This window comes from Dreissena polymorpha, chromosome 3 (assembly GCF_020536995.1).
Source record: "Dreissena polymorpha isolate Duluth1 chromosome 3, UMN_Dpol_1.0, whole genome shotgun sequence".
In the NCBI taxonomy this organism is placed as follows: Eukaryota; Metazoa; Mollusca; class Bivalvia; order Myida; family Dreissenidae; genus Dreissena; species Dreissena polymorpha.
Window position 1 is genome coordinate 51,563,584 of NC_068357.1, and position 26,130 is coordinate 51,589,713.

The following is a 26,130-nucleotide window of genomic DNA, read 5'->3' on the forward strand; positions in this document are numbered from 1 at the left end:
ATTGAAACGCCCTCATGTCCGTTTCTGGGTAGAACCTATACGTTGTATATAAGGGGGAAAGTTAAACTAAGCCTCCAACATTAAAGATCGAACACCCGAGACCTCCCGGTCGCCAGGCGGACACTATACCCTTTACCAATAGGCGATCTCAATTTGTGTTACAGTATGAAGTAAATTGCAATACACAGGCAATACCATTCGTAATATTACTTGAAATATACTCAATCGTATGTGACATTATCGTAAATAAAATCGCTAATCGACCAGTTGTCGTGGCCGAGTGGTTAAGACGATGGACTAGAAATCCATTGGGATCTTCCGGCGTAGGTTCGAATCCAGCCGACAACGAAATATTTTAGTGTAATGCTTGTAATGCTGAATAATAGCATCTAATTCAAATGAGGCTAATTAATAAACGATTCGTTTTCCAAAATGTGACAACCAGTTGGAACAAGAGATGTGTTTGTCAGAAACACAATGCCCCCTACTGCGCCGCTTTGAAGCCATATATTCGACCTTTTACCTTGAAGGATGACCTTGACCGTTAACCACTCAAAATGTGCAGCTCCGTGAGATACACATGCATGCCAAATATCAAGTTGCTATCTTCAAAATTGCAAAAGTTATGGCCAATGTTAAAGTTTTCGGACGAACGCACAGAGTGACAGACAGACTGACGGACAGTTCAACTGCTATATGCCACCCTACCGGGGGCATAAAAACAAGAGGGCCATGATGGCCCTGTATCGCTCCACTGTTTTTTTCTTTGCGAAAAAAACGTGTAATGCGCATTGGTTGAAATGTACTCAAGCATGTGATTTTCTCTTTCTATCTTTCATCCCACTGGGCGCTTAAAGTTGGAAGGGTGAGCATTTTTATGTATGGAAAAAGTTACTACCGTGTTAACTAAACAGATAACGTAGGTACATTTATCTCTCCAAAAGGTATTGTCGTTCTTTCTATTTCACATATTTTTAGATGCTGAAGATCAAATCTACGCATTTGATTTGAAACAGATTCACAAGACCCATTGGAATCAAAATGCCTTAACCCTTTACCAAACAACACATTTTGGACTTTCCCAATTTAAAAGAGGTTGCAGACGTCAATTGAATTAAAATGGAATATGAAGGAAATGATCAGGTAGGGTAGAAATAATTGTGATAAAAGGAGAAATTGCTCATCAACCCACACATCCCTTAGACCAACAGGCCTGAGAATATTATGATAATCTAAAGATTATTTCTTTATATTTAATATATGTATTTAATTAAGTAATACATTTGACTTCTAAGATCAATTCATAACTTATATTAAGAAAATTATAAAATGGTCAGAAATATATATGGATTGTTGAGCAATTGACAATCATTTCAACAATTCATGATCAGTCACGATTCACAAATGGAACAATGAATCATTAGTTATTAAAAAGCAGCATATACGATAGTTAAGAACATTGCACTCCATTAATTTCAAAACCTTCTCTTGGATACAAAGTTTGAGTTTACCGTGCAGTATCATATATTGACTTTCCTTGAAATAATTATGTTCATGGAAGTTGTGTTTTTAAAATCAATAATATATTATTAAACTGGTTTTAACACTACAAAAAAGACATGAAATTAACATGTCATCCAAAATATTTTCATCCGGATATATGGTCACTTTCGACATATTTAAATAAAACCTGACTTTTTTCAGTTTATAAGAAAAACATTCATAACACATGTTCTTACTTCAATGCCTTTGTAAGCAGTCAACATCTGACCTAAAATGGCACTAAATGACAGGGTTTTATCTCATGTTTACAAAATGTTGATGTTGTTGTTGGTCACAGCCAAACTGCCGCAGTAATCTCCACTAGTAAACGTCATATGTTCAGTTTTGTGACCCCCGGGGCCGGGTCAAATTTGAGCCCAGGGAAATAATTTTAACAAATTTGGTAGAGAACTATTAGATATCACTACATACCAAATTTAGTAGCCCTAGGCTCTATAATTAAGAACAAGAAGATTTTTAAAGTTTGCACAAAATAGGACATATTTAAGCATATGTTCATTTTTGTGACCCCTGGGGCAAGGTCAAATTTGTTCCTAGGGGCATAATTTGAACAAACTAAGTAGAGAACTATTAGATGTCACTACCAACCGAATTTGGTAGAAATAGGCCCAATGGTTATGGACAAGATTTTTATAGTTTGCACAAAATGGGCCCAATATAAGCATATGTTCAATTTTGTGACCCCTGGGGAACGGTCAAATTTGATCCCAGGGGCTTAATATGAACAATCTTGGTAGAGGACTATAAGATGTCGTTACATACCAAATTTGGTAGCCCTATGCCATACAGTTATGGACAAGAAGATTTTTAAAGTTTGCACAAAATAGGCCTTATATCAGCAAATTTTCGATTTTTTGACCCCCAGGGCAGGGTCAAATTTGACCCCAGGGGCATAATTTGAACAAACTTGATGGAGGACTATTAGATGTCACTAAATACAAAATTTGGTAGCCCTAGGCCCAATGGTTATGGACAAGAAGATTTTTAAAGATGGCACAAAATAGGCCTTATATAAGCAAATTTTCAATTTTTTAACCCCCCGGGACAGGGTCAAATTTAACCCCAGGGGCATAATTTGAACAAACTTGGTAGAGGACTATAAGATGTCCTTACATAGCAAATTTGGTAGCCCTAGGCCCAATGGTTATGGACAAGAAGATTTTTAAAGTTTGCACAAAATAGGCCTTATATAAGCAAATGTTCAATTTTTTAACCTCCCAGGGCAGGGTCAAATTTGACATAGGGGCATAATTTGAACAAACTTGGTAGAGGACTATAAGATGTCACTACATGGCAAATTGGGTAGCCCTAGGCCCAATGGTTATGGACAAGAAGATTTTTAAAGTTTGCACAAAATAGGCCTTATATAAGAAATTTTTCAATTTTTTAACCCCCCGGGGCAGGGTCAAATTTTACCCCAGGGGCATAATTTGAACAAACTTGGTAGAGGACAATAAGATGTCACTACATACCAAATTTGGTAGCCCTATGCCATACGGTTATGGACAAGAAGATTTTTAAAGTGTGCACAAATAGGCCTTATATAAGCAAATTTTCAATGTTTTGACCCCCCGGGGCAGGGTAAAATTTAACCCCAGGGGCTTAATTTGAACAAACTTGGTAGAGGACTATAAGATGTCACTACATAGCAAATTTGGTAGCCCTAGGCCCAATGGTTACGGACAAGAAGATTTTTAAAGTTTGCACAAAACAGGCCTTATATAAGCAAATTTTCAATTTTTTGACCCCCCGGGGCAGGGTCAAATTTGACCCCAGGGGCATAATTTGAACAAACTTGGTAGAGGACTATAAGATGTCACTACATACCAAATTTGGTAGCCCTAGGCCTAATGGTTATGGACAAGAAGATTTATAAAGTTTCCAAAAAATAGGCCTTATATAAGCAAATTTTCAATTTTTTGACCCCCCGGGGCAGGGTCAAATTTGACCCCAGGGGCATAATTTGAACAAACTTGGTAGAGGACTATAAGATGTCACTACATGGCAAATTTGGTAGCCCTAGGCCTAATGGTTATGGACAAGAAGATTTTTAAAGTTTGCACAAAATAGGCCTTATATAAGAACATTTTCAATTTTTTAACCCCCCGGGGCAGGGTCAAATTTGACCCCAGGGGCATAATTTGAACAAACTTGGTAGAGGACAATAAGATGTCACTACATACCAAATTTGGTAGCCCTATGCCATACGGTTATGGACAAGAAGATTTTTAAAGTTTGCACAAATAGGCCTTATATAAGCAAATTTTCAATGATTTGACCCCCCGGGGGCAGGGTAAAATTTAACCCCAGGGGCTTAATTTGAACAAACTTGGTAGAGGACTATAAGATGTCACTACATAGCAAATTTGGTAGCCCTAGGCCCAATGGTTACGGACAAGAAGATTTTTAAAGTTTGCACAGAACAGGCCTTATATAAGCAAATTTTCAATTTTTTGACCCCCCGGGCAGGGTCAAATTTGACCCCAGGGGCATAATTTGTACAAACTTGGTAGAGGACTATAAGATGTCAATACATACCTTATTTGGTAGCCCTAGGCCTAATGGTTATGGACAAGACGATTTATAAAGTTTCCACAAAATAGGCCTTATATATGCAAATTTTCAAATTTTTGACCCCCCGGGGCAGGGTCAAATTTGATCCCAGGGGCATTATTTGAACAAATTTGAAAGAGGTTCACCACAGGAACATTCCTGAGAAATTTCATCAGATATGGACCAGTAGTTTAGGAGAAGAAGATGCTTAAAGAAAAAGTTAACGCACGCACGCACGGACGCACGCACACACAACGGACACAGGACCATGACATAAGCCCCGCTGGCCTTTGGCCAGTGGAGCTAATGATATTCCGACACTCGGTTTTAAGCATTCATGAGAATGTTCCGTTAGCTTCAATGTAGACAATTAGCTACAATGTGTCCTGTTTTAATGACCACCGTGAAGATACGTATTGACAAGCAATCAAAGGGCTAGTAGCACTTGCGAATATTGGCTTAAACAATTAACGATTAAAACAATTCATTACCAACGAAATTAAGCAGGCACACAATGAATGTGTTTTTTCCATTTTATATCACCATTTTTTGCGTTTAACCCATTTATGTCTAGCGTCTAGAAAAAGGAATTGGCAAACAGCGTAGATCATGATGAGACGCCGCATGATGCGGCATCTCATCAGGGTCTGCGCTGTTTGCTTAAGGAATTTCTGTAAGAAATATTATAAATATATAAATAATATATACTAGACACCCCTAATTTTGGAAATAAATTGATCCAATTTAGAAGGATGGGAGAGTCAACTAGGCATAAATGGGTAAATCTTGAATTATCGGTCCTACCTGCCAAAGAGACGAGCTATGGAAATAAGTGTATTACGCATATGTCGTAAAAGTGCTCATGTCTTTAATTACTAGCCCATTTAAATGACTAAGGTATCATATTTTGTTTCCATTTATAATGCTTGCTATGCCATGGTATGACGTACATTATAATAGCGATATCACAAATACGTTGGAATTCCAATGTCGTCGAGTGAACACCGCAAATACAAGGTCAGATTTGAGAACAACATGAATTTGTCTAAACTCTTACCACGTTAAACGAAATATACAAACGATATTTTGGCTAAACGAAGCAGTAAAAATACAAATAATAAAATATATATACAGACCAAACAGTCAAAATAACGTACAAATAAATTCAGAATCAATAACAAATACATTCATTAAGATTCAAAAGTCTAAACCACGTACAAATATATGAATATAGACTCAACAGTAAAACTATCTAAAAATTACAGCTTGATATAGATGCTATTTAAATCAGTAATTATACATTTAAAGAAGTCAAACTCACGACCCTATATATAACTATAGACCAAACAATCAAAACCATCACCCAATATATTCACATGCAGCTGACGGTGAAGGCAACTAAGCGAAGGTCTTATTAGTCGTCCGCACGACACAACTGTCAAATTCACGATCCGATATAATTATATCGACCTAGAAGTCGAAATCACGCCCAATAATACATATCACGAACGAATATAATAATCATGACCAATTATAACGGCCTAGAATTCGAAATCACGCACAACAATACATATCACGAACCAATGTAAAAATCGTGACCTAACTGTTTCATGACCAAACAGGCAAATTCGAATATAATATTATCCATGATCCCATGGTCGACCCATTCTACCTCGTCTCCCTCATCAGACAAACCTATGTGCCATGTAGTTGGTGCTTCCCACTGGGCAGTTTAAACCTAGGGTCGTCACTTGAATAGACCGTCTCCGGTACCCGACACAATCCCTCGTAACCAAACAAACAACGCTTCTGGGGTCGAGGACCAGGAAATTACATTTGAAATCACTCCATACACATATACAGTCGATTCAATAATCAGACCATGTGTTAAAATTTAGAACGATTAAAAACTGAATTCATATCGCTTCGTTGAAATGTACTTTTGTCTAGTTTGCAAAAAAAACACAACAAGACTGCTATAAACACGTTTAAAAATGAATTTTTTGTCAGGGATTAAAATTTCTATTTCAAATGCACTTCTGGTTGATATTAAACACATAAAAATACTTTTTAAAGCATCATTTTACATAACTGTTATGAATGACAATGTGTTTCTATGTACGAAGCAAACAAAAGCGCAGACACTTAAGCGACAAAAGAAATAAACAAATTAATGCTAACACTGCTATCAGTAAAACTTGTTTACTTAACACAGCGGCTTAAACATCGTAACAAAAAGTGTTCTAAACGACCATATAAAACGATAATCCTTATTATCGGAAATATTAAAGAAAATAAATATCTTATTATGTTAAGACCCCCCATGTCGTTTTATTTTTATTTTTTTCGAGACGGTCTTAATAAATACTTTGTCACTTAAGTCATAAAACATTGGTCAAGCCCATAAAAAGCAAAAAAGATGAGGTCCAATGATACAAAATAATACATCGGACAAGTCGAGCTATGGGTCATATACACAGATTGTGTCAATAATTTGTATTGTCCTTTAAAAATATTTGATGTTATCCGCTTAGATATCGGTCGAAGTTTTTTTTGAAATTCGAAAGCAATTTATCCAAAGGAATTAAACCTATGCAAACAAGAACATCAAGTACACAGAGGAATGATGACTTTAGAAATTGATTTAGATAGACTAAGAAAGTAGCATTAATATGCCCGGATTATTTGGAAAATCATTGAGTGATATTTCAAACAATATCACTCTGGTGGCATCAATTAAACTACATTGAACCTTTCAAGGACAAATTCTGTACTCAGAGATATGTCGAGTTAAAAAAAAAGTTGTCTTCAAATTGAACGCTAGTTCATTATTTCACTTTACATACGATAAACGTACCGATCTTACGAATATCATCGTTGTTAAACTATTTCAATTATGTTTAGTACTGAATGGTACAGCTTTACATTATCTGAAATTGAGTTTTAAAGAAACCCACCTAATGTATCAATCTCCGCGCAAAGTTGTCGTTCCTTGCTCTCACAGACAATCTCTGCCATCACAAGAAAATCCTACCAGATTTGGTAGGATTTTATATTTTTTGCTTTTAGTATAATATTATGAAAAGTAGTATAATTTGCTTTGATATTTTGAAAATAGTGTATAAATTAGGTTCATTATAAAAAAATCCTTAATTAAACAAAATAAAAAGTAACAACGATACAATTATTGTACCGCGTGGCTAGGCTATCATCAAGTGGTTGGTTATGAAGGCAGGGATTTGGTCAAGCTATTCTGGTTCCAGTCAAATATCTGTGCGGAGGTTGCTAATGTATTTTCGAAGGTTATACCATAATGCCCTTTACCTCCCTTTGCACATGGTCCAGACTTTGAAAAGTAATCTCCCTTTCCTCGTCAAAACCTGTCTGTATAAGGTTACATGCCAAGAAAAATAGGGAAGACATAATGTTATTTGTATTGGGTTTATCGAATAACATGAACATTCTTGAAGTGAATGGACCATCAAAATATGAACATGTACTTTAAACTTGTTTTAAATCGATGTTTGATTAGTGAAAAAAACTGTGCTAATAAAACAAAAGTTCATTTTGACAAAATCAAAAAGCTACTTGGAAATATATAATAATTTAAGAAACACTGATTTCACTATAATTCACAAGCCGCAAATGCAAACCGCACACAATATCAGCACACTACGTCCATCCACACTTAAGTTAACTGAATGGAAATAGTTAATTTTACCTTTGGAAACAGTGACATGGACCTAGACAAGAGCTATACAAAATACACAATTTCAAAGCAATACCATAATATAATCTCAAGTTATTTCGTGAACATCGTTTATTGATCTTTAGTAATATCGACCTTTACCTTGACCCGAATAGCCCTTTTTTTAATTCGGCTATGTAAACAACATTGATGTGAGCCGTGCTCTGTTAAAAAAGGAGTTTAATGCATGTTCGTTAAGTGTCGACCCAGATTAGCCTATGCAGTCCGCACAGGATAATCAGGGACGACACTGTCCGCCTAAACTGGTTTTTTGCTAAGAAGAGAATTACTTGAAGCGAAAAATATCCATAAAACGGAAAGTGTCGTCCCTGATTAGCCTGTGCGGAATGCAGTGTCGTCCCTGATTAGCCTGTGCGGACTGCAAAGGCTAATCTGGAGCAACACTTTACGCACATTCATTAAACCTCTTTTTCACAGAGTACGGCCCATATATTCCTAAACACAATCCACAGCTAGTTCTCCACGCAAGCTTGATATTGAAAATGTTTCATTTAACTAAATTTATTAATCATATAGCACATTTTCGCCCGTCCGTCAAACACGTCCTTATAACCAGATTCTTAGAGTCATATCAAGCGGTAACTGCGTGTAAATGGTCTCGGCTTGGTGGTTTTGTGGGGAGCTCGAGTAATACGAATCAAGCACGTCTTGAGTCGCAGTAGGGGAGAGAACATAACTTAAAATACAATAACTTTCCTACAGAGTTATATTTCTTTCAACTATATATTACAGGTTACGCATGCGCAATTAATTCCTTCTATATTACATATAAAATAGTTGAAGTTCGATATCAATTTTTACCATGATCAAGCGCATACCCACTATATCATCATACATCCTTGGAAAGATAAATGCATAATCTTTTGAAAAAATGCATGTCATTAAATTCTATGTGTGCTAACTCAAAATATTTACCTTAGGATAGGCAAACCGGTTTTGACAGCTGTGCAGACAACCCTTTTGGGCTCAAATAGTATGACCTACTTTCAAAGCCGGGAACCATCAACACAAAAAGTAGAGCACACAAATGGCTTATTTTTTATTGCTTACAAATATACCTTCAAGTTGATACCAAAACTAACCATTTGCAATGTATTTTACAAATCCTAGGCAGCATGCACTCAACAATGTGTGCTAAGTATCAAACTGACTGCATGTAACCCTAAAAACAGGAGTTCCGGTTTGTGGTTATGTGACCTTCATGGACACACACACATCTCAGGGACGGGTTATTATGTGTTGGAATTCTATTATATGGTATTCTCGTTGCATGCATATTGCAAATGCCGAATATGCACGCTATGCCAATCAAGATTGTCAACCATAGACCCCGAACCAAAATAAGCAGGCATCATTCAAGTGTATACCGGTACATGAACTTTACAGTTCACGTATTTAACAGCTTCAAGTAACGAACATACAATTTTACAGTCACTATGGTGTTAAATGAACGTTTATTTGTTAAATTAAGTCTACTTATTTATTTATTGAACAACACAAATTACAAGTTTAAACCTTAATCACCTTGCGAACAGTTTTATGTCGTCAAGGTAAACGAAATTGCAAAGAAATCTCGTTATGCCTTCTCAATGGCCAATTGTTACAAAAATATTTCTTTTCTGCTGGTGGAGCTTAACCCATTTATGCCTAGCGTCTAGAAAAAAGGCACTGGCAAACAGCGTAGACCCAGATGAGACGTCACATGATGCGGCGTTTCATCAGGGTCTGCGCTGTTTGCTTAAAGAAATTTCTGAAATAAATATTCTAAATATAGAAATAAATATGCTAGCCATCCCTAATTTTGGAAATAAATTGAGCCAATTTCTAGAAGGATAGGAGAGTCCACTAGGCATAAATGGGTTAACGTTCATTTTGTAAATATTTGAAGGGATTTGTTCACTGATATTGGCATATTTTGAATATTTTTGTGCATAATCGAATGCATTGATCACTTGACACTTAAGGGTAGATACAAGGTTCAATGCATTGGATAACACATATATTAGCATTCCACGTGATGCCGAATTTTTTACTTCATCAACGAAAACTCGTTTAATTGTTAAGCGTTAGTAACATTTTATTATATTGCCCGTTTCAAATAATGATCATAGAACAGTTGTTGTTATTAAAAATATTACAAAAATATGGTAAATTGTCATTTTAACCATATGTGAAGACGTCCCTTTAAAATCATATTGACCCCATTTTGAATAAGGACACAGACCAAAAAGTTTGATAAACAAGCGATACTAGCAATTGTTTCAATCCTTTATCGCTGAAATATCTAGATTTTCTCTTATCTGATTTAGAAATCAAATCCTGTACGATAAGGTGGGTCCCTTAACCCATTTATGCCTAGCGTCTAGACAAAAGGCCTTGGCAAACAGCGTAGACCCAGATGAGACGCCGCATGATGCGGCGTCTCATCAGGGTCTGCGCTGTTTTCTTAAAGACATTTCTGTAAGAAATATTTTAAATATAGAAATAAATATACTAGACATCCCTAATTTTGGAAATAAATTGATCCAATTTAGAAGGATGGGAGAGTCCACTAGGCATAAATGGGTTAACTCTAGTTGTCAAATCTCAGAGGTGATGAAAGATAATTTCCCGGAGTTTTTGTGCATGAATTGGGGATTTAAGTTCGTTTCCTACGGGGTTTGTGCAAATATCGGGTAAAACATCATGTCCCTTTTGACAGACGGACGTACGGACTGAAAAACAGACAGACAGACAGACAGCAAGACGGACGGACGGACGGTCGGTCGGTTTGACCGACAGACATACAGACCTGACTGACTGACTGACTGACTGACTGACTGACTGACTGACTGACTGACTGACTGACTGACTGACTGACTGACTGACTGACTGACTGACTGACTGACTGACTGACTGACTGACAGTTTATTAAAGTCTCATTTTTGTACATTTAATTTTATATACGATTAAACATGGGTTATTTAGTAACATATAATTAAAGATAGTTTCATTAAAGTATACACAATAAAATGTGGTTATTCAGTTCTCATTATCAAAATTTGCATTTCACATCATTGTACATTCATTTGAATAGAAACGTACCGCTTGTTCAAAAATGTCAACAAATATCGACCATATAATCACTACATAGATATGCATTATCGCCTTAAAAGTACGGGTGCATCATTCGCGTTCACTGCATATTGACAATGATACATATGACTAGTAATTTATATTTGTTGAAATAAAGAGTTCCTTTTCGAACAGTTTAAATAGTTCAAGAAGGATGGAAATATACATGTTATATATCATATGCATGTGTTGTTTATTCATTATTGTTATCTCAAGATGCGACAGGGCGTGGAGGCACGGTGGTCACGTGTAACATGAAAACGAGGAACGGAAGTTATAAATTACGTTTATAGACTAGGTCGTATCCTCTTTCTCGTAACCCTCTAAAAACTAGCTCAAAACAAAGATATCGTTATCTATGCTTTAAAATGGTAAGGAGTAAAAAATGTTTCAAGTTTACATTTCATTAAAAATGTCACGACCAAAGGACATTGAGCCTCAGTTTGAGGCCGCGTTGTATGGAAACGGGACGTCGGACATACCGGTCTGCAACCAAATACTCTCACGAGGGGTCATAATGTCCGCAAATGAGACCACGAAACCATTCGTGACTTAATAACGTGCATGTTTCTTCTGACCAGACTGTGCACGTGTCAGTTTTGCTTATACAACGCGATTTTTAAAAATGAACGCAATAATACAACGTCATTGTCCATTGCCAAAATATACTAGTAATGCGGTGATAACAAGCAGAAAATTTGTACGACGTTGTTTTGTCGGGCTATTAATGCAATCAGGCAATATCGATATCATCACATGTCAGATACAAATTACAATCTCTATATATGGAAGTATGGGGGCGTATATGGTACACCCTGATTGTGTGATGATGTCAACATTCTATGCAGCATGATATGAAAAAGGTGTCATGGCGTAAAAAATAACTCGTGTCGACTTAAACTATGATGGCAAGTCATTTTCACAAGAGCATGGCGTCAAAAATTATGTTGATTTGTCGATGTAGATCATGTCAACCAAATATTTTTTCGGGAAAAGCCGGAAATATTTATGTCCATAATTTAACTTAATGTCGTTTTAGCGATTCAAACTAAGAGGGAAAAACCTACAAAACTATGACGACATACCATGTTATTTCACAGTAAGTCGATATAAACTAATCCGGCATGACCATAATATTGGGGTGTACCATATACGCTTCCGTATCTATACGATGAAGCATTGGGTGTTTGATTATCTTAGCCCCGTGAAGTTTGTTATGTTTTGATATCCCTTCTTGCAATACAAATATAATTTACAATCAAAATGGTGACATAACACAAATGACCTTCTTTTCCTCCGCTAACCCCATACAATTAATACCTAAATCCTAAGTGCGTACAATCTTTGTATATCCGGAAACTTGTTGAGTTTGTATACGTTATTTGTTTTGTTCATAGTTCTCGTGTTTATAAAGAACACACTGAAGTACCTCAAACAGTCTTCTGTACAGCCTCTATCTGTCTGCACAACCTTAAAGGGATCTTTTCACGGTTTGGTAAATTGACAAAATTGAAAAAAGTTGTTTCAGATTCGCAAATTTTCGTTTTAGTTATGATATTTGTGAGACAACAGTATTACTGAACATTTACCATAGTCCAATATAGCCATTATATGTATCTTTTGACGATTTGAAAACCTTAAAATTATAAAGCGTTGCAACGCGAAACGATTGAATAATTTGGAGAGTTCTGTTGTTGTCGTTTAATTTTACGAAACTACGAAGATTGCTTATATAAGGTATAAAATACATAAACTGTGTATAATTGGCGCAATAGCCGAGAGGGCTAATGCGTTTTTACTTCAGACTAACTCCAGGACTCCGGGGGTTACTGGTTCGAGCCCTGGTATCGGCTACATTTATTTCCTTTTTTTAATTTTATTCTTGATTTTTGACGATGCTGGAACAGCAGCGTCCAAGGTTTGATAACCAGTAAAAAAAATCTTCACAATGGCGACCTATGTAAAAGACCGAGCCAGTCCGATTGAGATAACTCGATTTTTCAGTTACTTCCCTTGGCATTCGCCACTGCGTAGGAGATTGCTCGTTGATTTTCATTGATAACATTCTCCTAGCAGAGTTGTCGTTCGTGTTGATAATGGTAAATATTAATAGAACAGCATATCCTGGGGAAACAAATTCAATAAGTGTATCAGAACGTTAATTTCAAATTAGTAATTTTACATCCATTTTATTTTTATGGACCAATGAAACAACTATATATTTTCTCTATTTTGTTTGATATTTGTTCTCGATTTAGTAAATAAATTGCGAATAAAAACATGTAAAATTAACATTTTACGTGATCACAAAACTAAAGAATGCGAACGATTTCGAACCTGCAAATTGTAAACGCCGCACTGCTATGATATATATAGATAAAACAACATTGCCTTGCGTGATTGTCCGTCCCGCTAGCGCAGTGGTAAGGACGTTCGCCTTTTCACCTTTACGACACCGGTTCGATTCCCGCTCCCGGCGCAATGTTATATTTTGTATGTTTTGTGGTCACCATTCCTGACAGTTGTTTTTTTTCCGGAAAATCTCACCCTCCCCCCGCAGCATTTGACGCTAATTTCAAATTAGTAATTTTACATCCATTTTATTTTTATGGACCAATGAAACAACTATATATTTTCTCTATTTTGTTTGATATTTGTTCTCGATTTAGTAAATAAATTGCGAATAAAAACACGTAAAATTAACATTTTACGTGATCACAAAACTAAAGAATGCGAACGATTTCGAACCTGCAAATTGTAAACGCTGCACTGCTATGATATATATAGATAAAACAAAATTGCCTTGCGTAATTGTCCGTCCCGCTAGCGCAGTGGTAAGGACGTTCGCCTTTTCACCTTTACGACACCTGTTCGATTCCCGCTCCCGGCGCAATGTTATATTTTGTATGTTTTGTGGTCACCATTCCTGACAGTTTTTTTTTCCGGAAAATCTCACACCCCCCCCCCCCCCCGCAGTATTTGACCATAAAGAAAATTAAAAAGTATTTAAGTACAAAACAAATAGCTGGAAATTGCAGCTATCATTCAAAATTCGTCCCAACTGTCGTCAATCTAATCTTATTAGGTAGGAGTGCTGGACACACTCCGGGTCCCAACATTATGCAGCCTCAGCGCGGAGGTAACTCATTACCTTGGAAAAACACAAATACACACACTGGGTGCAGCCTAGGCGCGTATAGACTCAAACAAGGCAACAAACTCAAGTGCGGGCACAATCATTTAAAATTTACATATTAAATACGATATTCTAACAGAAATTACACAACCACCTAAGTGTACATACCATGTTTGATATTTCGTTCGATTGTTAGATTTCAGCATATACATGTATAAGGTCATTTCGCTATTAGTTAACTTATCCATATGTTCGTGGGCGAACTCGGATAGTCAAGTGCTCATACGATTGAGCTCACATGGTCCGGCTATGTGCTCATACCTACTTTCGAGAATCATCATGAATGTATTGCCATACTTAATGAACAAGAATGTGACCCGCCTCCCAGTTTCGCTCAATGGGTCAAGTTACCCACGGGTACTACTTCCCCGTACCCCTAAACTTTTTTTCGTACCAAAAATGTTTCGTACGAAAAAAATTTTCGTACCAATTTTTTTTTCGTACCCAAAATTTTCGCACCCAAATTTTTTATCGTACCCAAATGTTCGTATCAACATACACAATTGTGGTGAAATAGATAAACTTAAATTGATGTTTTATATCCATCCTCTTCAAAAGCATCGTCACACCAGTACTGCCAGTACTTTGATTTACTGGAGCCTTTAAGATCCAATGTTAACATTTATCAATATAAAGCATTTAATGACAAACTTCAAAACATGCCAAAATCTGTGAAAAGGCCCCTTTAATCTGTCTGTACAGCCTCTATATGTCTATACAGTCTCTATATGTCTGTACAGCCACTATCTGTCTGTACAGCCTCAATCTGTCTATGTAGCCTCTTTCTGTCCGTACAGCCCCTATCTGTCCGTACAGCCTCTATATGTCCGTACAGGCTCTATCTGTCCGTACAGGCTCTATCTGTCCGTACAGTCTCTATCTGTCTTTACAGCCTCTATCTGTCTGTACAACCTCTATCTGTCTGCACATCCTCTTTTTGCCTGAACAGCCTCTTTCTGTCTTTACAGCCTCTATCTGTCTGAACAACCTCAATATGTATGTACAGCCTTTATCTGTCTGTACAGCCTTTATCTGTCTGTACAGCCTCTATCTGTCTGTACAGCCTCTATCTGTCTGTACAGCCTCTATATGTCTGTACAGCCTCTATCTGTCTGTACATCCTCTTTTTACATGTACAGCCTATATCTGTCTGTACAGCCTCTATAATGTCTGTACAGCATCTATATGTCTGTACAGCCTCTATCTATCTGAACAACCTCTATCTGTCCGTACAGCCTCTTTCTGTCTGTACAGCCTCTATATGTCTGTACAGCATCTATATGTCTGCACAGCCTCTATCTGTCTGTACAGTCTCAATATGTCTGTACAGCCTCTATCTGTCTGTACAGCCTCTATCTGTCTGTATAGCCTCTTAGAGCCTCTAAAACATGTGATAAAATTGAGTTACCCCCACCCCTCCCCCGAAATTAATTGCTGGAGTTGTGTCATTTTCTCCGAAAAGAGTAAACGGTGCTAAAGTTTTATTATTTTTCCCTATAAAACGTGTGCTGAAGTTGAGCTTATTTCCTGTATGAAATATTTGTTAGTAAACCCATTTATGCCTAGCGTCTAGAAAAAAGGCCTTGGCAAACAGCGTAGACCGAGAAGGGTCTGCGCTGCTTGCTTACAGGAATTTATGTAAGAAATATTCTAAATACAGAAATAAATATACTAGACATCCCTAATTTTGGAAATAAATTGATCTAATTTAGAAGGATGGGTGAGTCCACTAGGCATAAATGGGTTAAGTAATTTCCCTCTGTATATAATGCGTACATTTTTGTTGTGTATTTATTTCGATAACAAATGAATGCCTTGCTACTGTGTCATTTCTTTCTGAACAGCGTGTGCTGAAATTTTGTTATATATTTGAAGACAATTTTGGTAGTATTACTGTTTATGTTATTGAAGTCTGTATACTATTATTTATATATACTAGTATAACGTTAGGAAATGTTGTCAACTTCCTTAGTCCATATCACACTACCCCGAGCACTTAACGCATACGGACATTCAAATATTAGCTCAACATTTGCCGTGCAAACATAACAGTCTCATTGGTCGAGACGGGCAAATACTTGGTTGGCGTTGGAAGGGCTGTTAATTCAGTTTGAATTACAAATGAGCAAACATTAAGTGCTTTTACAAAGAACAGTTTTGCGATTCAGTACCGGAAGAGACCGATTTAAGCCTAGTGCGGAACAGCGTAATATGAACCCTGTCGCATCAGCCATATGTTGACTGTTACAGACTACCACCGATGTTTTATGTACGAATGTAAAGGGGCATAACAAAAATGCATTATCTATGTTGAGTACGAATTTAAAGGGGCATTATATAAATGCAACATCAATGCTGTGTAAGAATTAATATGGACATTACAGAAATGCACCATCGGTCTTGTACACGAAGGGGCCTTTTCACGTTTTGGTAAATTGACAAAATTGAAAAAAGTTGTTTCATATTCGCAATTTTTTGTTTTAGTTATGATATTTGTGAGGAAATCGTAATACTGAACATTTACCATGCTCTAAAATAGCATTAATATGTAATACATATAATGGCTATATTGGACTATGGTAAATGTTCAGTAATACTGTTTCCTCACAAATATCATAACTTAAACGAAAATTTGCGAATCTGAAACAACTTTTTTCAATTTTGTCAATTTACCAAACCGTGAAAAGATCCCTTTAATTAACATTTTGGTAAATTGACAAAATGTAAAAAGTGTTTTAGAATCGCACATTTTCGTTATAGTTATGATATTTGCGAGGAGCAGTAAAACTGAACATTTACCATGCTCTAAAATATCCGTTAAATACATTTTTTACGATTAAAAAACTTGAAAATTATAAATCGTTGCAACGCGAAACGATTGAATAATTTGGAGAGTTCTGTTGATGTCGTTATATTTTGTGATACTTCGGTGTGTATTGCATTGTGTAAAGGCAGGGTGCAGGATCAGTTTTGTTCTCATTGGTTTACTTACTGGTTGGACAGAATGCAAACAGTTGATGGTTACTTTTTTTCTTTCTTTAACTTTACTTTTTGTACTGGAGCTTTTGAGATCCAATGTTAACATTGATCAATATAAAGCATTTAATGACAAACTACAATACATGCCAAAATCTCTGAATTTGCCAGACGTTCAAACTTCCTGTAACACATGCGACCATTAGGAGTAAAATCAAATTTTGATATACACTTTCAAACAAATATGAGAATGTTCATAAGTTTCATAACAAGATGAATATACAAAACATCACCACCTTAATTAAACCCATAGCAACGAAGTAGGGTGTAATACTGCATCCACCATTTACATTCGTCCGTTTGCATGTCCGTGGACGCAAACTTGTCAGACAAATTAATCCTACCTAATTCAAAGTACAGCATTCAAACTCGCACGAATTGTTCCTGGTGATATAAAGTTGTGCATATGTGTTTTTGTGTTATCCTACGTTTAAAAGTGCAGGAGCTGTGCCGCTGTTTCAATTCAACGTTCACTTTTATGGCATATGTATCATTTGATACAGAATGCTACACGCGTCATCTTGGCGTATTCTGCGACAAGCTTTACTATTCACAGGCTAAGGAGTTGATCTGCTCCTTAAACACGTGAAATCAAGATCCTTCCATGACGAAATGCACTCAAATCTATTTTAAATTAATCACATTTATCTCCTTTTTGAATTTCATATTATCACAAAGAAATGTTTTTAAAGAAATACTGTTATAACAGAGATAAAATGAAATAAACCCACACGTTAAGACTGAAATCTTATTATGTTCACAACTATATTAACTACGAAGCGTAGCTAAAACTATTTCATGACGTTTTATTACACTCTTGAGTTAAATGAGAGTTGATGTATTATGATGAATCCCCATATATTGAACAAACAAGTACTGGACTACTTACAAAACTCCATCACCAATAGCTGCTCAGGCGTTGGTTCCGTGCTTTCTGCTGTCACAGTAGGTGTCTTTTTTTGCTCTTTTGCCATTCTAGGACGTCGTTAATCCAAAAAATGTATCCAAATCCCCAAACGTATATTTAAACTCCACAAAACCTCACTTCACGAAAAGTACATACACGCTAAAACAATAAACCCCCGACTCCAAATCCGACGAATCCTGCGTCGCTTCTTGTTGTGTGTTTGTTGATGATGATTTACAAAGAAATTAAGAAATTAAAAACCCATCTTTTTGGCACGCCACCAAATTGTTGAGTCCATGAAAGCAGCGTCTTGTAACGATCAGCCAACAGTTTATGTCTCTGTTGTTTCTGTACACAATCCGGTATTTCTCATTGAACTTTGTTTTGTAATATCCCCGAAATGAAATCACCGAAACACTCCAGACACTTTTTGCCAGCAGCGATTATATATTTAGTTACTCTATGCCAAAGCGGCAGGTATAGCTCTGAAGTCGGAGTAGAAAATCACAGTTGTTCAGATCGCGGACTCAGTTAATAGCTTTTTCAGAGTTTCTAATTTTAGCCCAATAACAGAAGTACAGTACAGTGCTGTGCTGTAAAAAAAGTAAAGCTGCTTATATTCGCGTACATATACTTCCTAACTACTCGCTTTTTCCGGCCACAACAAGCCGCAAATGTAGTGCTAATAATCGCGCTATTTATACCAAAATGATAGCGAAATATTGTACGCTATGAGACCGCAATCTACGTTATCTTAATTTAATGGGTTGGTTGTGTGCAGGTTCACCAGATGATTACGTTTTATTTATCGGTAGTGAAAACTCGGGTATGTTCGCGGATAGCAAAATACAGGAAAACACCCTTGCGAGCATAGAAAACATTGAATAAGTTTGCTTCATTTTAAAGTGACTTGTTCAAATATATGGGCATACGACAGAGAATATCTTCATTTGGAAAATAGACTTTTAAGTTCAAGAATCGTAACCGTAACATATTTATTTTTAGACGCAGAAAATATACACCATCGGGACTCGCTCCCGGACATCGTGAATCCAAAGACTAACGTCTTAACCACACAATCAATGCTAAACATTCTAATAACAGAGCATTATTAACCGGAACTTTTAAAATCAATTACGTATGGTCAGTTATTTTAAAGAAAACAACATAAACATTCTAAATAAGTGCTTTTTGCATTGCATATTGATAATGTGTACGTTTTAATTTAAATCGATAATAATTCAATACAAACGGTACTTTAATGTATCTTTCTAAGAACGTAACGTTATTCAACCTATTCTTTAATATGAATGTTTGAGAAAATCTTGGAAAGTTGTACATTCGTCAATCTGTGAACAGGGTCCTTTAAGAGAACTACACTAGTTAGGTGTGACAATCGTTAGAAATATTCCATTTATGCCTAGTGGACTCTCCCATCCTTCTTAATTGTATCAATTTATTTCCAAAATTAGGGATGTCAAGTATATTTATTTATCTATTTAAAATATTTCTTACAGAAATTCCTTTAAGCAAACAGCGTAGACCCTGATGAGACGCCGCATCATGCGGCGTCTCATCTGGGTCTACTCTGTTTGCAAAGGCCTTTTTCTAGACGTTAGGCATAAATGGATTAAAACGATATTATTCGGTTACAAGTAGTATCAGAGCGCGAAACGGATATTTAAACTACGTTTTGATAAACAAAGAGCCTTGAAAAAACAAGACAGAAAAACTAAATTGGGCATCGAAATTAAGGCGGTACTTGCAAAAAAGCAACGTTCTCATTTTGTGCTGAAACTGGCAGCGCAGCATAGCATGTGCAAAACGTAAAAAATCTTTATTTTGTATATTTTTCGACTCAAGACTATTCATAAACAAAAATACTTTGTATATTTGTTCAGCCATGCGATATATTTGCATGTTTAAATATAATGTTTGCAATATCGACGAACAAATCTCTTAAATCCACAAAACTTGTGTCGTTGAATTTTTTTTTGGCCGAAATAACCATTTAAAATATATGGGAAAACTTAGCTTCAAATGAACGCATTTTACTAAGATGCATAGTTATAAAAACAGATCTGACAGAACAATTACCATTCGATAAATCCAAATATTGAATCCATTCGAGACTCACGAACACTATTAATGCGACAAGTAATTCTTTCCAACGCTTTAAGTCATCGAATTTCGCATTTGTACTTCGATGACTTTATGTAACATCCTGTTTTTTTAACGCAATTACCGGTAAACATGAAATGCATCACAATGTAACCTTCGATCACCCTATCCATCAATACGGTCAATGTACGTTATGATGCATACGTTAGCTTTATTACAAAACAGTTTTCAGTTAACATGAGTGCGACAAATACAGCGAAACACACCTGAGCCAAAACGTAAAACTTCGATTTGAAATACGTTTGTATTTACAGTTGTTATAATCAAGCCATTGACCGATATCTTATTATTGATTATTATTTACTATTTAAATATACGGTGTAACAGAGCTGAAAAGTATGGATTTCCCTTTTTACCTGAACGTGAACAACACCCATATGCGATTAAAGGTTGAACCATTTTCTTAAAGCGAGATTATACGATTTGTATGTGTTAAATTGTAATACATTTTTACAAATATGTTACAATAACACAAAATAGGCAAGAAAAAGTATATATTGAAGACGAATTTCATAAAATGCAGCAAAGACAAATTAGCGCCCCGAGTCGATTGTGACGAAGATATTTCGTACATATTTTCCTACAATAATCGAAGCATTCGTCTTTTTATTAGGATCGAAGTCAATGTTCGTGTGTCGTATTAATAGATATCGATTCAGGAATTATAAACTATCCGTAAAACTAAATTTAGATTCACATTGTAAATTCATGATATACATGCTTGCGAATTCGACTGTACAGACATTTTCGATTTCAGAATTAGATATCTGGCTGATTTCGCATTTTCGACACATGTTCCTCTTAACTTCTATTTTAATTTATATTGAAATTTATGTATAATAAGTTTTTTACACACTTTCATACATTCATGAATATTTAACAAAATCGTATAATCTCGCTTTAAACTTATCAATAATCTGTGATGTATCATCTATAAGAACTAACCACTGGGCATGTTTAACTAATGCAGCAGCATACTTTATTCGGATAAGTGAGTCCCTTTCACGGTTTAATACTGGTAAATGTATATAGAAATAAGATTTCGCCACGTTCAAAATTAAATGTTTTCCAATGGGCCTGAACCATAGTTGAACTCAGCCGAGTTAAAATTTGAACAAAGGTTCTTGGTAAGTTTCATGAAAACAAAACACGCGACTTTTAGGGTGTCCACATGGGTTCACTATTGCCATATAAGGAAACCTTTCAATAAGAGCTTTAACATTGTGATGATGGCGCTAAATGACACATGTATTAATGTAACAATGAGGGGTTATTATAAAATTGGACACAATAACGTAACTATTAAAGATGAAACAAACCAAGGCAGCATCTTTTATTTCGCTTAACCCTTTGCATGCTGGGAAATTTTTCGTCTGCTAAAATGTCGTCTGCAGAATTTCTAAAATTAGCATTTTCTTCGATTTTTTTCAAAGAAAACTATCAGAATAGCAAACAGTTTGTATCCTGATGAGACACCACGTTTTGTGGCGTCTCATCTGGATCCAAACTGTTTGCAAAGGCCTTCAAAATTCGGTTCCAGCACTGAAAGAGTTAAACCAATGCATACCCGTGCCAAGAAAGTATTCGTTCCAGTATCCTCGATCCCGACATTGCTAAGGCTGTGAGAAGCCATCACACGCGGAATGTTGGCAGGCGTTAACGTTAATGAATAACCGTGACATCTACCACCGCGATACGCCGTTGCCAGGGCCCAAACATATATAACTCCGTAGAATAATCAAAAGTGTCACTTAGAAAATCGTAAATGTCACTTAAAATCAATGCATTATATTAAAAAAATGTTATGTTTTATGCATTATATATTTATTAAGAGTAATTACTAGAAAAAAGAACTAAACAAATTACACATCGGAAACAAAATAAACGTGAAATAGTCCTGCCGAGGTATCCGTGTGTACATACGACACTAACATTATGAATTTTATGGACACAACCATTTATAGCGTGTAAAGAAAGGCGTAAAAAGACAAGTATGTACTATAATGTACTTTAAGTGGCCTAAGCACAAATTAACGAATTCACTTGTTTTCTTCTCCCTGGGTACAGTAATAACACTCACAAAGAACAGTGTACTACTGAAGGGCGAGAAATAACATTACGTTCTGGATATGTTATGAATACGTTTTCGTTTATTACTAATAATCAGTTTGAATTTGTAAAACTTATAAAGGGTTTTTAATGCGAAACTATGAAATAATTTAAAGAGTCTATGCATTCTCCGTTAAAAGTTGTAACATCACGTGACTCGTTTACTTAAATTTAAAATGTAATAGCAAAATTGCCCGAGAAGTTACAATGCTAAAATCTTAATCATCAGAACTCCTATTCCAATCTCGCTTTGGTCGTTTTATAAGTTGTTGATTTTGTTTCGGTTAGCTTTTTGAGCTTTTTAGTAAAAGATATAAAGTTGTGTATGATAAACTGCGAGAAAATGCCACAAATATGGTCCCTAAAATAGAAAGAAGAGTCAGTTAACTGTAAAGAAACAAAGGCATGTAAGCATAGAAAACAAAGGTCAGTTCAAATCAAACCAGTTCAGTTCAGAATCAACGGGCATAAACTTTGGAAAACGAAGGTCATGAACTTGTGCGGAAACAAATGACTTTAACTATGGCAAACTGCGTAAAGTTGCACGAACAGACACAAGTGCCGGTAAGTATTGAAAACAGATTTCTAAATGCAGATTTGTAAAGAAACTCCTCACAGCAGTTACTTCCCTTGCTTCGCCCGGTCAGTAACTTCTAGTATAAGGGAGGCCACTGCGTAGGAGATTGAGATTTATAGTGCAGATAGAATTGTTTTACGAACGAAATTTGTTTCAGGTTATAAGAAGATTTTTTGACATAAAACGGTCTTAGAAAAATTCACTAAAAACGGTGTCAGCAATATTCTTGGAAGAAAACGTTAGAAAAACGTTTCCAAATTTTTTTTGTAAGAATGACCATATACTAAATTAAATAGATATTTCGTCTGATTTTTGATCAGGTAAGGCTTCATAAAGGGCAACCGATATATGTGGATTTTCGAAATGTGGTATATACCATAAGCATAGGTGCGTAAACGCACCTATGCTAAAAAACCATCATAACAGCAATACTTATGGAAAGCCAATCTAATAAGTTGAACATAAACAATTGGCAGAATTATTGGTGAATAATTGTCGGTAACGTGTACAAAATAACTATATGGAAAACAAACACCAATAACTCGTACTGATACAAAGGACGGTGACAATAGAAAACAAAGGTCAGACACAAGATAACAAAGGTCAGACACTCGTAAAGAAACAAAGGACACTAGCAATGGAAAACCGTGCAAAGACTTTAGCATAACCATGACATCCGAGCAATCTTAACCCATTTATGCCTAGCGTCTAGAAAAAAAAGGCATTGGCAAACAGCGTAGACGCATGATGCGGGGTCTCATCAGGGCCTGCGCTGTTTGCTTTAAGGAATTTATGTAAGAAATATTCTAAATATAGAAATAAATATACTAGACATCCCTAATTTTGGAAATAAATTGATCAAAATTAGAAGGATGGGAGAGTCCACTAGGCATACATGGGTTAAAGTGCTTACTCAACTAACGATGATTTTGCGTTTTTGCGAGGCTTCCTTTTCACTTTATATATGTTAATAGTAGCTATAGGGGGCATATTACCATATTCGTGAATAACTATGAAATTAAGAAGATAAAAACGAAGTCAATCGACAATGTATGGCATATTTATACACATTCACGTAGGATCTCTTTTTAAGTGGTTCTTTAAACTCGCGTTAAATCGCTTAATTCTGGAAGAGCACTTTCAACGCATGCATTTCACTTAGCTAAACCAATGAAATATAGCGGTAAATGTTCACAATGGGTTTTCTTACAAGTTACTTGTGTTAACTGTCGGCTAAGAACGAGGTTTTCATTAGTTCGAACGAATAGTTTAAAAACATATACAAATTAGTTGAAATTATCTCAAGTGCATGCTAAAAATAACATGTGTTGCTTTATTTCGGTGTGTTTATTTTTTTCTCAAAACTGTTCATTGATAGCTGGCGTTTAGTGAGTTTACGAGGAAGAAGAATTTTAAATACAATAAAGACATACATTAAATTAAATTGTAATATTTCCTTGTTGAACTTTTTATCACATATAATTGATGCCTCGAAAATACACGAATGAAGTTATACAGACGTTTGCAAACCAATCATAAGTTTATCGTTGTATTGTTCTCAAAAAGTTTTGTATTGAAACGAAAAATATACATCAATATGTTAAATTTAAGATTAAAGGCTAGTTTAAACAGATTGTACATCGACTGAATACGAACACAAACCCTCGCGCTTCTTCAAACTGAAAGAACACTACTTATCACATTGTAACGCAAACATCAATAATCCGAAAATATTTCAAATTGATTTCACCACTTTTTACACTTGCAGTTCAGCGTATCCAAATAAAGGCACTTTTGTTACAATAAAGGCGAGTTTCCAAACACCATAGTATGCGAGAAAGTCATGTATTTATCGACAGTGTGTAAACATGTGTCGATCTAAAGTTTAGGTCCTGTTTGTCAGTCGAAGAATTTTCACTCAGAGTATTCACTGGGGGCTGACGAGGTCAAAGCGTAGTCCGTTTCGCTACGACGTCGGGTATATGTTTTACTACGAAAACATTGTTTAAAAACATATGACATCGAGAACGGATTAGTCGAAAATTGTGTTTTAAACATGTAAGATCGTGCTTTTCTAATAACAAAACTCTGAATTTAAGCATAATGACATTTCATAGGTTTGTTACATCAAATTATAATCCAAGATTTGTCTGGTTTATGCGGTTAAACATGAAATATACCGCTGATTTTCAAAGCGAAGTCAAGTTTCACTTTTAAAAATGCAATTAAGGTTTACAACTGTGTTTAATTGACACAATTTTACAATTTCCATATTGATCTATGTATCGTTAAGCCACTGGTGTGTTTAGAAATGTGTGGGGTGACTCAGTTATCAGAAATAAAGGCTAAATATTATTATTAGGCATGATCATGTCTCTGACAGTATACGTATAAGCCTCGCTACGACAACGCTTTAGCGTGTATGCGTTTCTCACAGAAGACGTATTGGTTATCTCTCGAAGGCAAAATGAAGAAAAAAAAAGTTAATACAGAGTCATGGAGTGGCTGGATGTTTCCTTTGAGGAAGAGGTAGTAACAACGGCACAACATGATTCGAAGCGCACAGTCGACATTGTATTGCACATTATTGCGCATGATATAATTAAATTCACGACTAGGCCAAATGAAACGATTAAACTCGAAAATCCATATAATATAAGATGACAGTTGAGAGTCGATAACCTAATGTCGTCGGTCTCAATAAAAATGACGCATCTTTACCTCGTGGCAATCCCTTATACGTTCATTTTGATACAGACCGACGATAGGTTTTCAGCATACGGTACTCTTTATCAAATAACATTCGATTCTCGTTATCCCCAACTCGCTTATCTCAAAACTCTGCTTATGTCAAAGTAAATCCCATGTCCCAACTTCGATCATTATGTATCTCATACGGAATTTGATTTTTACATTGTATATATCAAAGCGATTTTCTTGAAAATCGGTTATCGTCAACTAATTTTGAGATGAATTTCATGTTCGTATACATGATTTTACCTGTAAAATCCACACCTGTAACAGCCGTAAGGTGTGGAAAGTAGGACCCCAATGGCACAAATCCGCAATTGCATAACCAATATATTGTTGTAAAGGTGTGGCAGTGGGTTCTGTCACAGGCTATT

General features: G+C 35.9%; 1 protein-coding gene and 1 non-coding gene across 6 annotated transcripts in view; one reads left to right on the forward strand and one right to left on the reverse strand.

The window, feature by feature from the left end:
• Positions 1-26,130, reverse strand: part of LOC127874137 (cAMP-dependent protein kinase catalytic subunit alpha) — a 112,419-nt gene that overhangs the window by 72,413 nt on the left and 13,876 nt on the right. Inside the window, exons 1-2 of one of the 5 annotated variants that reach the window (XM_052418324.1) lie at positions 24,759-24,846; positions 18,121-18,731 (exon numbers count right to left, since the gene is read on the reverse strand). The exons of 2 other annotated variants lie outside the window; for them this stretch is intronic. In XM_052418324.1, coding sequence (XP_052274284.1) covers positions 18,121-18,205 — 85 coding nt within the window. In that variant the 5' untranslated portion in view covers positions 18,206-18,731; positions 24,759-24,846. Of the gene's footprint in view, positions 1-18,120; positions 18,838-24,667; positions 24,847-26,130 lie in introns of those variants that run through there. 2 more of the 5 variants (XM_052418323.1, XM_052418322.1) reach the window with 2 other exon arrangements.
• On the forward strand, positions 267-348 carry Trnas-aga (transfer RNA serine (anticodon AGA)). The gene has a single exon. It is a non-coding gene; the product is annotated as a tRNA-Ser (tRNA).